General features: G+C 45.8%; 2 protein-coding genes across 2 annotated transcripts in view; both read left to right on the forward strand.

The window, feature by feature from the left end:
• rit1 (Ras-like without CAAX 1) overlaps window positions 1-3,948 on the forward strand; it is a 10,781-nt gene extending 6,833 nt beyond the window's left edge. The window contains exons 4-6 of the mRNA XM_012834462.3: window positions 789-862; window positions 1,615-1,806; window positions 3,214-3,948. Of these exons, the coding sequence (XP_012689916.1) occupies window positions 789-862; window positions 1,615-1,806; window positions 3,214-3,444 (497 nt within the window). The 3' untranslated portion in view covers window positions 3,445-3,948. The remainder of the gene's footprint in view (window positions 1-788; window positions 863-1,614; window positions 1,807-3,213) is intronic.
• A 1,158-nt stretch (window positions 3,949-5,106) lies between these two features.
• Window positions 5,107-7,778, forward strand: pex11b (peroxisomal biogenesis factor 11 beta). The gene is made up of 4 exons (XM_031586092.2): window positions 5,107-5,443; window positions 5,835-5,950; window positions 6,595-6,796; window positions 7,162-7,778. The coding sequence occupies exons 1-4, from the start codon at window positions 5,388-5,390 to the stop codon at window positions 7,607-7,609; spliced, it is 822 nt and encodes a 273-aa protein (XP_031441952.1). The 5' UTR covers window positions 5,107-5,387; the 3' UTR covers window positions 7,610-7,778.
• Window positions 7,779-12,500: the final 4,722 nt, after the last annotated feature.

Here is a 12,500-nt window from a genome sequence, read left to right on the forward strand (position 1 = left end):
CTTCCTCTTCTCCAAACTCTGCCCAACTCTCCTGTGTATATAACGAATGAATATATTAACACATATATGATAGTTTATATATATATGTTGTACTCCACTGTTTATCAATGGACATATTGTAACTTCTGGTTAGATGCTAACTGTATTTTATTACTATCTGTCTTTGTGCCTATACTCTGCAGAGTGAGAAAGTCTGATATTAACCATGCATCTCAGACAGGCTGCCCAGTCACAAAGTCGTCTACTTCCTTAAACATGTGGCTTTGTCTAACATCTGCCTTACCCACCAACTCTGACCCGTGCACCAGTATGTTAATATACCAGACCACAGTGCAAATAGCGGTATCTGCATTGAAAAGCCTGTGAGAGCTTTAAAAAAATAAAAAATACATAAAAAAAATTCTGTGTGTGTCACGCACAGAGAAGTTTTTCTTATTTAGTCAAGCTGTCTTTACTGAATAATTCTCCTTCCTCAATCTGATTGAGTAATCCAGAGTTTATGTAACACACACACACACACACACACACACATTTGGCAAGGCCATCCAGATGCTACAAAGCCTTCTCTCATTGTTTTCATGGTGATGTGTGAGGCCTGATGTGTGTGTTTAGAGGAAGTGAAAGGTGTGCATGACAGCAGTGTGCAGTCAATAGTCAGTCAAAGATTCTTAGCTAAGCCATCAGAGTCAGATGCACAGAAACAGGCATCCAAACACTTAAACGGTTTACACGTTTACCAATCAGAGTGTGTCTGTTGTGTGTGTGTGTGTGTGTGTGTCTGTTCTCAGAGGACGCATACAAGACTCAGATACGCATCGATGATGAGCCTGCCAACCTGGACATCTTAGATACAGCTGGACAGGTACCCCTCTCTCTCTCTCTCTCTCTCTCTCTCTCTCTTCCTCGCTCATATTTTCTCTTATTGAACTCCAATTTCATCGGCCATTAGCTGTGCTCTGTTGACGTCTTGTACACCTTCATTAACTCTGTCTGAAAAATCAGTCCCTATAGCTCTGAGATAACCCCCCATCTTCAGACCTATTTTCTCTGGCTGTTTCCATAGTGGGGCTGCAACAATAACCGCATCACTGCCATTACCGTGGTATTAGGAGGTATCGCAGTGTTGATTGCGGCCATTACCGGCAGCTTTTCCCCCCTTATCTGAGAGTGCTGCCATCCTCATGTGGCTTGTGGCTTGGTCTGTGGTCTTGTCTACATGTATCGAGATATTTTGGAAAACTTAATTTTTTCCATCAGTTTTGTAAAGGATTACGTCCACAGCACACATTTCTCTCTCCACAAGAGAACAACAAACGTGTGTGTGTGTGTGTGTGTGTGTATGACTGGTGTCAGGGGATGCTAGATTCTAATGAGATCTTTACAGTGCGCCAAGCAATACAAGTCCAGTCATTCACTCATTCATTCACTCATGTTTTTTCACTCATTCACACATTCATCCATTCACTCATGTTCTTGTATACTCCTCTTCCCTCGTCTGATGTGTGGTTCTGTGTTCTCCCCCCTGCGCTCCTCTCTCCTCTGATGTGTTCTCCGTTGTCTGCTCACGTGTTCTCCGTTGACGTTTGGGCTCTGGTGTTCTGTGTGGTTGCGCAGGCGGAGTTCACGGCGATGCGGGACCAGTACATGCGCGCGGGCGAGGGCTTCATCATCTCCTACTCCATCACAGACCGCCGCAGCTTCCAGGAGGCGCGCCACTTCAAGCAGCTCATCTACCGCGTGCGGCGCACCGTCGACACGCCCGTCGTGCTCGTGGGGAACAAGTCGGACCTGGTGCACCTTAGACAGGTAAACGCCCCAACCTCAAGGTTGAGTAGGTGTAAAATACATGGTGGCCATGTTGGTTGACTAGGTGTAAAACACATGGTGGCCAATGACCGTCACTGGCTGGACCCCTGATGGCGGCTTTTTGGCCGATTGACCATGCTGAATTGGCGGCAGAACCCATTGGTGAGGGAGATCACTCTGATTTGTTGTTCAGCTCCGGACGATTGGACTGATAAGTTCCTTTAAAGTGGGGAATGAATGTTTTTTTTTTTTTAAATCTGAGGTTATTTATCTCCAGCTCTCGACGCAGGTTCGGGAAAGCTGTAGTTTGTATGATTTCGACCATTTAGTGTGTTTTTTCCTTCTTTTTTTCTTCCTTTCTTCTTCCACAACCAAAAGACCATGGGCCGACAACACCATTGCCATTTGCAACTTCTTATCAGACATTTTCAAGCAAGATCAATCGGACAAGACCAATCGGACATGATCAATCAGACCACATCAATCAGATCAGATCAATCAGACATGATCAATCAGACTAGATCAATCAGACATGTTCTCGATTAGAAGTAGCTCCATTACGAAACCATCTGTGGTGAGCGAGAGTGGTGTGAAACGCTGACACAGAACATACAGGCCAGTTGGCCACTGGCTGTAGTCTCTGCGGTGTGATCAAGTGCAACTGTCTGGCCCAGACACAGGCGACATGAGGCAGCGTTACAGTCGCACTTCGTCGCCGCTAGTTCTTTGATGTCTTTGCGCGTGCGCCTCGTCGCGGCTGGAAGAGAAGTGATGATGGCGTACTTGCCTGGTTTGTTGACGCAGTCGCAACACTGAATCATTCACACACAAGTTCACATTAGTCACACAGATGCAAATAACAGCTCCTCACACTAACTTCTCTGTGAAAACCCTGATCGCTCAGGCATGATGAATCTGATTTCATTTAGATAAGACTGACGAAAGTGAGGCAATACAGAGCAACCAAACAGGATCCCACACTACCAGCAAATCTCGGTTGCAAGATGGACATGTTTTAATGTATGGCAAGTCAAGCACAGAGCTATACTATTTAAATTATATAAAGAGAGAGTATGTATGTAAATCTACAGTCTAAAACTGTGAGGGGATGTAGCACTGATTATCTGGTGTTTAATAGACGGATGAAAAATGCTCAGGTCACTCAGTATTGTGAGCTAGGGTTTGGTCAGGACTTTGATCCTGCATTGAGTGTGCATTGTAATTCTGACATCTATCTACTGTCTTCCATTATCTATTTTGTATTATTATTCTTTCTTATTTTCCCTTATTTTATTTATTTCCTGACTTATTTTCTGATGCCCGTGTAAAGCACTCTGGATTGTGGAAGTTAATTTGCAATAAAAAATAAATACGTTTTTTCTTGCACTTCCTCCTCCGATCCTATAGGTGTCAATAGAGGAGGGCCGTGAGCTGGCCCGAGAGTTCCAGTGTCCGTTCTTCGAGACGTCGGCGGCGTTCCGCTACTACATCGACGACGTGTTCGCGGCGCTGGTGCGTCAGATCCGTCAGCGGGAGGCCGAGGTCGTGCGCGAGGGCGAGAGGAAGACGCGCCGCAGCCACTCCTTCTGGAACCGCCTCAAGTCGCCCTTCCACAAGAGACAGCAATCCGAGCACTGACGCAGCCGGCCAGGGCGCTGCACGGGTCTGATGGGATACCGCGGTCCTCCAGGGGGGCGGATGGCTTTTCCCGTCAGCGTTCCCGGAATCTCCATATATACGCCTCTTTTGAGAAGAGGCCTGTGACTCTTACCTAATGTAGTAGAGGAGAACTTGTGACAACACACTCCCAATCATTTCATTCTTGATTAGCTGTCAGCCTATCCGTTTGACAGGCGTTCTAGGATGTGGCAGATGCATGCCACGCTAGCTATAGGCTGACATACTGATTTAATAGTTAGTGATGATTTCATTGAACTGAAATGGGTGTCGTTTCTATATGAGTTTATTGACAAAGTACTTTTGTAGATGCTGTTGGGTCGAGACAAGGTGGGAGATGTGCTGTACCTCACATCTAATGTGCAAGTGCTGACTCGGAAAGAATACGAGAAAAGAAAGACATAACGATAGAGAAACGATTTCTTTAATGATAAAGGAAGAAGAAAGAAATGTGGAAGGCAAGAGTAAAAGAAAGAGAGAGAAAAAAGCAAGTGAAAGAGAGAGAAAGAAAGGAAGACAGAAAAAAAGAATAAGAGGACCTTGAAAGAGTTGTTATTGATTGGCTTGTGATGGGAGCGGACTCGGGACAAAACCAGGCCTGAGAAGACTTTGACACTTTGATTGACAGGGACACTGACGGTGGTAGGTTAGACTTGCAGGCTGAGCTAAGACTGAGGCCATTCACTTTTTAAAAACACTGCATACCGACGTGTCCTTGATTATAATCCATTACACTTTTTGTCAGACTCAGACAAAAGATCCAATAAAGACAATGTCATTGGTCATTATCCCCTGAAAGGATATAAACAAAGACTTAAACAAGTAACAGAATGGAAAAGGTGCAGCGCACAGGTCAAGGGTCAAAGTTCATTCAGGAGCAGAGAAACAGGGATGTGCGTGAGAGTCGGCTGCCATTGTGTACTCTTTCCCTCAGCCCAGTGTGAAGTAAGCTGGACCAGAGTGGCATCTCAACAGTGGGCTCAGTGCTTTGTCCGTGAATGGGGTGATCAATTGGGGTCAACACTTGCTGAACAGTCCCAGTAATGTACTGTACCACTCCACAGTGTTGTGCCAATGTGATCCTAGAGTTTTATCTACTTTTTTCCTGTTAGTATACCTGCTGAGCGCTTTTGACGGATGTGTATGAAACAATCTGGTCGTACCATGTGACAATAGATGAAAGGTTATCTATTCCCCGCCGTTGTTATTTGTGTGATTTTTACTTGTTTTTTATCATTGTGATAGTGATTATATCCCTAATTTATTTCCATGTTAACACTTAAATAAAAATGAACTCATGTTTTCCATAAGACTTAAGTGTGGGCCTTTCTCCTTACTCATCTTCACACTCATGTATTGTTGCATTATAGTCATTTTAGATATTGGCGCCATCATGTGGTCAAAGTGCAGATTTTCCAAAGTGTTTTTTTCTAATCTGAACAGTAGTATCAATTGTGGAACTATGATATTGCAAAATGTATGCAATTGAATGAGTGGTGGAATAGTGTAATTAGTCGGTGGTAAAAATGACCAATTTTGTTTTGCGAATTGCGAAATTTCATAATGTGATGTCGTGTACATGCCAATGGATACCTACATCAGCCGCGAACATAGTTGTGACGTTCTGTATGTCCCTTCACGACTCCCGTTCACGAGACAGGCTAAGCCAAATGCTAACAAACTAGCTACTTTGAAGTCAACAAAGTATCAAAGCAGAAGCTCTTGGGTTTTAACGCACACAAGGACACTCTTTTTGTTTTTGAATTGCTTACCGATTCAGGCAGACAGACTAAACGGATTTGCAGTTATAAAAAAACACTGAAGCAAGGCAACAGTTTAATTTTACTAGGCCTGGCTGCATCCGTGCTTTTGCTTACAAGGCTGGACCAGTTAACCTCCGAAGTATGGAGACGTGGGTCCGATTTAACTCTCAGAGCCAAGCGAAAGAACGACTGTGCAGGTAAGTGGACGTTTATGTGCAGATAAATGGTTACTTAAACTCAGCTAATGTTAAAGGACAAACTTTTTCTCTGACCCTCATAACTTCGGTTAGCTAGCTCAACTCTGGTTGCTAACTGCAGGTCACCCTTCAGACTGCCTGGGTAAAGCTTCTTCTCTGACATACGTTAGTGGGATAGCTAGCACCTTCGTTAACCTCTGCTATTCTGTCATTTGCTTTCTGGTTCAACAGGTGACAGTTGTCTTACTCTCTTATTTAATGTTAATGTAGTATAACTATATGATGTCGTGTAAGATTTAATTTAATGGACTTGAATGAAGCGACTGTTCAGCAGGACACGATAATACCTGGGTGGTGGACCTGACTCATGGGGGGGCGGTATTCCCTACAGGGCTGCCCAGTATGCCTGCACGCTTCTCGGGTACACCTTACAGAAGGGGGGTGCTGGTGCCGACCTCTTGATGACTGTCAAACAACTGGAGTCCCACATGAGCCTGACCAGGAAGTGTAAGTAAACAAACTGTCATGTATGTGAGGGTAGACCGTTCATGTTGGTGCTTATGCAGCAGTCCAGTTGAAGTCGGAATTTCCAAGTTCCAAGTCGGAAAGTCGGACGAACCTCACCAACCCCGACTTCAGAATCGAAAATGGCTGCACCCGCGCATCAAATTTTTTGCCACTTCTGTCTTATATGTGTCTCATTAAGTCAGTCGTACACACTGTACTGTCCAGTCTCTTTCTGTGGACCTCTTGCTACGGTGTTCCTACAGTGTAATGATTTATCATCTGGTAATAATTGCTTAACCCAGCCATAGTTCATACCAGTCAGTCGTTACTATGTCATCACAACCTTGACACACACTTGGAACACAGCCTAGAGTTAACTGACACATTTATCCAGGGGCTTCCTGAGACCTGTGTGTGGTAAGCAGCCATTGTATCTGAACCTCCTCCAGACAGTTTTAATTATTTACTTTGAAGTTAAGAGGTTTAATGACTTTAATGGAAGGTTTAGCAGCTCATCTGACAGAGCCTTTGTGTTGAGCTAGAAGTTGCTTTGGCTAAAAATGCTGACTAGCTGGCTGGTGAGTGTGACCTTGTGCTGAAAGTGTGTGTGTGTGTGTGTGTGTGTGTGTGTGTGTGTGTGTCAGTGATGCGACTGGGGAACTCCGCAGAGGCTGTGGAGTCAGCCAAGCGCGCGGTGCACCTCTCCGATAGCGTCCTGCGGCTCTGCATCACCGTAGCCCACCTCAACAAGGCCATGTACTTCGCCTGTGATAATGTGCTGTGGGCCGGAAAGACGGGCCTGCTGCCCAAACTGGATCAGGACAAATGGAGCCAGAGGTCCTTCAGGTAAGGGGGTCTGTGTGTGTGTGTGGCTGGGGGGGGTCTGTGTGTGTGTGGCTGGGGTGGGGGTCTGTGTGTGTGTGTGTGACTGGGGGGCGGGTCCTTCAGGTAAGGGGGTCTGTGTGTGTGTATGACTGGGGGGGGTAGCTTGTCAGTTTTCACATGCAGATGGGTGTGTGGTATTTTGACTGGTTATTTATTCAAATGTAACTCCTTTTCTTACCTTGTGTTCCTTCCCTCATTGTATTCCTATCCATTTTCACTCACTCTTTCTATCTTTCTCACCCTTATTCTCCCACCCTTATTCTCCCATTGCTCTCTCTCTCTCTCTCTCTCTCTCTCTCTCTCTCTCTCTCTCTCTCTCTCTGTAGGTATTACCTCTTCGCCCTCATCCTGAGCCTGACTCGCGACGCGTACGAGATCGGCCTGTTGATGGAGCGTGAGTCTCGCTGCTGCGGCTCGGCCAAGGCCTCCCTCTCCAGCACGCCCGTGGCGCTGACCCCCGAGAACGGCGACCTCCCCACGACCCCGTCGTCCTCCGCCTCGCCCTCCCCCCCACCGCTGCTGATCCCGACGATCCCCTCCCTCCCGATGCTCTCCCTGCGTCTGCGCAAGCAAGTGCGGCTGCTGGCCGTGGTGCTGCGCAGCAACCCGCCTCTCCTGCTGGACCTGCTCAAGAACCTGTGCGACATCGTCATCCCGCTGGACCGCCTGGGCCTCTACCCCACGGGCAACGGCTTCGTGGGGGCCTGCGGCCTCGCCTCCTCCGTCCTCTCCATCCTCACCATCCTCCACCCCTGGCTCAAGCTCAAGCCCTGAGCCTCCGCCGGCGCCGGCGGTGGGCCGGCAGTGGGCCGCAGGCGGCCCAGAGCTCGGACGGAGGAGGGGGAGGCCCTGAGACGGGCAGCAGCTCCCAGAGCAGGGGGGTAGGAGGCTAGTGAAGAAGAAGAGAGAGAGAGAGAAGAAGAAGAGAGAGAGAGAGAGAGAAGAAAAAGAAGAAGAGAGAGAGAGAGAGAGAGAGAAGAAAAGAGGAGGGGGGAGAAAAGAGGAGTTTGGACGGAGGGGAGTGAGAGTAGCTTCAGGGATGGGGTTTAGGCAACTTTGAGGTTTTTGAGGGTTTGACATACCGTAAGACGAATTGAAAGTTACTGTGTGTGTGTGTGTGTGTGTGTGTGTGTGTGTGTGTGTGTGTGTGTGTGTGTGTGTGTGTGTGTGTGTGTGTGTGTGTGTGTGTGTGAGAGAGAGATCCCCACATAACTTCTCGCTCTCCCATTGCCACCTCACTCTGTGCTCTTCTCCTAGCAGTGCTCAAGTCACTAAAACTCTTTAGCGCCCCGTGTGTCTAAAACACCTCTTCCACATGCAGCGAACCCACCCAGCCCCCTCCCCACCCCACCCCACCCCACCCCACCCCTGCAGAGACCGTCTCCATTCAGCTTGTCTTTTCCATGCCTGTAGGCGGATGCACTTATTCCCAACCATGAAGGTGGCCAGTATGGTTGAGCTCTGGATACGCGCTTACTCACAATCAACAGCCACAACTTTGCTGTGAAAAAAATCTCAAAGCTACTAGTTCTGACCACTAGAGGGGAGTGTTGCATACTGATGCTGATCACACCGATCCATTTAACAGTTAATCTATGTGATTGGTTTTGATCACACTGATCCATTTAACAGTTAATCTATGTGATTGGTTTTGATCACACTGATCCATTTAACAGTTAATCTATGTGATTGGTTTTGATCACACTGATCCATTAAACAGTTAATCTATTTGATTGGTTTTGATCACACTGATCCATTAAACAGTTAATCTATGTGATTGGTTTTGATCACACTGATCCATTAAACAGTTAATCTATTTGATTGGTGTTTATGGCTAGTGGGCACTATGAGCCAAACTGTAGTGATTGTGTCCATAGCCAGTTATAGGTCAGCCCTTGGGTTAGTGAATGGGTCAGGGCGCTTTAGATGGGACCCCACATAGACTGTCTAGAGCAGCAGAAACCTGTTTTAAGAAAGAGATCCAAAATACAAGCTGGTATATTGAGTAATACGATATGTACGAGTGATCTGTAGGCTTCTGTAGTCCTAGATCTCTGGACCTATTTGTTGCCTTTCTCCACAGTGAAAAGATATTTTAAGTGGAGCTCTAGGCCTTTATGAAGTTCCTGTAATACGGCTAATCATATCATATGAACTGTTTTACAGATTGTAAGCGTTACGTTTTCTCTGATATGCAAAGATTGATTTTGCATGTTAGCACTAAGATGATTGACTTCCTGAAGGAATATTACATTTGAATAACTGATACTGTACTGATCAAAAATTGTAAAATAATCTGTTCTTGTGTGTCTGCGTTCTTGTCTGATTCAACCCAACTGTTAACAGATCCTGGGACAAGAAAAAAATGCAAAGCAGATCAGAGATTTTATTGTTTATATCAAATGCTAAAGCATGTTATTTTTGCAAATATACAGTTTCAATGATTTCTTTGAATGATCACTTTTTGGCCTTTTGGGTAAGATCGAGTGATCAAGTGTGAGTGATGGTCAACAGCGAAAGATGCTTAATGGTCAAGATCTTTGGTCAAAAAATACGTACCTGTTTCCTCAGGGTACTGCACCACTACTGTTAAGGTTCAAGCATCTTTCTCTCATTCAGGAGACGCTTAGTTACCAGGCTCTCCTCAGCACCACTGTTAAAGCTCATTAGGCCCAGGGCAGCGAATCCGGCAGCACCCTAGCACAGGATAGTTTTGGGAGATGCTGATTGGCTAATAACTATCTGAGAGAAGGGAACCTCTCTTTTTTTTTTATTGTTCTTTCTCCAGCTCTTAGGAGATCAGCCCCATGAGCGTGTGTCCCAAGCGCATTGTCCTGTAACCATCCTAACGTAGAGAGACAGTCTTGAGAATGGTAGTGTCTTGATGTGAGGATGGTCATAGCACAGCTCTGATTAAGGGCTGTCTGACGGAGACTTTACCTCCCTGAGCTCAGAGTGAAGGCTGAAGAGAAAGACACAACAGCTCCGCCTTCTCAGATTGATCCACTGTACAGATTCTGCTCACCTGGTCTGCAAACATGAGCATGTGTGTATTTTTTTTAAAGAAAATAAAAGGGAAAAACATGTGCAACTTTGTCAGGTGTCTGTTATTATTATAATCTTTTGTTAATGGTTTTGACCCTTTGACCCGTCCCCCCACCCCCCTTCATGTTTGTGAAATGAGCCCAAAGACTTGGCAGTCTAGGCCTGCTTATTCCTCTGCATAGTAGACCAAAGTCTGCAATCATCACAAAGGCCTTGTAATACAAAGGGAACTTTGTGTGTTATCAGTGGCCCTACTGTACGTGGCCAATAGATGGCGCTGTCAGATTGTTGATTACAGCACAGACATCAATGATTAGTAATCGGGCGTATTCCCTTGAACAGTAGGACCTACCCAATCAATATTCATTTCCTTAAAACTTGAGACAAAATTAAGAAAGTTATACTCTGAAAACCTACTGAAAAGTTGTGTACAATCGAATGGTATTTAATGCTGCTTATGTAATTTGTATTATATTTACTAGAGGTCGCACTATTTCCATCAAAGTACAGTGGATCAATTTGTAAATAGAACAGAGATAATAACATGACATTTATAATGTGTGTGCATGTGCAAGCGCATGAGTGATTCTTCACTTGTGTCTTTGTCAGCCAGAAACAAAGGGTGTTTTAAATAACAGTAATGAAAAAACTTTAAAGTTCATCGAAAATTCATAATCTAACAGTAATGAAAGCAAAGTGAATTGTTTATTTGTCTCTTCGGTTTGCGTTTTAAATGATCAAAGCAGGATCATATTAGATCGTGACGTCTGTTTAATGCGAGAGAAACCTTTGTTAGAAGAATAACATGACGGTCAGTAGATGGGTGTGTATGAAAACATTCCCCACTTAGAGTAAGCAGTAATCCCTGTGTTTGGACGGCCGTTAGACGTCTGCTTAAATGGAGGTATTTTAAAGGGAAGGAAACGAGGGAGAAACGATAAAGACGATATCAGAACAGGACAGGAAGCCAATCAGGCCGAGATTTGACCCTGTTCTTGCCCAGATCTACCAGGACAGCACAGTAATTGGGCTCAGGTTGAGAGCGTGCTTGCAAGTCTGTGTCTTAGGTGGTATATCTGTGACAGAAAATGCTATGTTAATGCTAGTACCTTTTGTTCACTTCTCAGAGTGGGAATAGAGCTCACACCACGGACTAAGAACAGACATCTGATATAATTAAGGTGATCTTCACTCTGCAGATGCCATCTTCCCCTCTCCTAGACAGTAAACTACACCTGTTTGTGTGTTTGTGCGTGCTGCCTACCCTCTGTGTGTCTGCACACCTGAGTGTGTGTGTGTGCAGTGATTCTCCGCGTCCGGGTTGTTTTGTGTGTGTGAGTGATTCTCCCTTCTCCCTGTTTTCCCGGCAGTGTGAACCAGCGGCTAATTGCTAATTGCACCCACACTTGCCATCTCTTCAATATCTCATCCCCCTACACACACCCATGTTCTGTCACCGCCCCCCCCCCCCCCCGCCCCCCCCAACACACACACACACGCATCTTACCTTATCCCCCTTATCATCTCTCAGACCCACACCTCACCTGCTCTCCACAAAATATCACCACCCCCCCACCCCCCCACACACACACACACACACACACCTTACCGTCCCATCATTCTCTCACCCCTACGCCTCACCTATCCCTCCCAAGGTTCATCACTTCCTCCTGAGTAGCTGTCAGTAGAGCAAGAGGGTGTCACCCCCTACCAGCCATGCATACAGCCTGCCAGGAACCATTACGGTCACCACCCACGCTCTTTTACTCTTTTCTCTCGCCCTCTGATTCTGTCTTTCTCTCTCTCCCTCCCTCCCTCCCTCCCTCTCACTCATTGTTATGCGTATGTATGTGTGTGAGTTTGGTGTCCGTGTGTGTGTGAGTTTGGTGTGCGTGGTGAGAAGATGTCCATCCTGGCCATCACACGTTTTACGTCACACCATGAGTGATGGCTGTATGCAGTCTGAGCAAAGGCTGCTCATCACACACACACACACACACACACACACACACACACACACACAGCCCTCTGATTCTGTCTTTCTCTCCCTCCCTCCCTCCCTCTCTCTCACTCATTGTTATTCATTTTTTCAAAAACATTTTATTCATGGAAGGCCTTTCTGATAAATCACTGTCACTAAGTTTTCTATGATGCTTATGTTAACTAGTCTTATTTTATTTTATTTTATTATTATAGTTCGTTTCTGCTATGTTGGCACTCTGAGATTCTTCTGAATGAAGAGTGTGTTACAAATAAAATGAATTATTATTCACTTACTCATTCACTGTCACGTGTGGTCTCACTCGTTCTCTCTCCCCCCATCTCTCTTTCCCTCTCTCTGTCTCTCTCCCTCTGTCTCTCTCTCTCTCTCTCTCTCTCTCATTCATTCTCTCTCCCTCTCTCTGTGTATGTCTTTCTCTCCAACACCCTCCACCTCCCTCCCTGCCTGCCATTTCATAGGTACTCCTAAGCCAGCATGTGTGTGTGTGTGTGTGTGTGTGTGTGTGTGTGTGTGTGTGTGTGTGTGTGTGTGTGTGCTTGTTATGCCATGATGATTTGTGAGATGATGAGCACGTGGCTCTGACAAAGCCAATATGGCACTATGTCTCTCTGTTTCTAA

This window comes from Clupea harengus, chromosome 19 (assembly GCF_900700415.2).
Source record: "Clupea harengus chromosome 19, Ch_v2.0.2, whole genome shotgun sequence".
In the NCBI taxonomy this organism is placed as follows: domain Eukaryota; kingdom Metazoa; phylum Chordata; class Actinopteri; order Clupeiformes; family Clupeidae; genus Clupea; species Clupea harengus.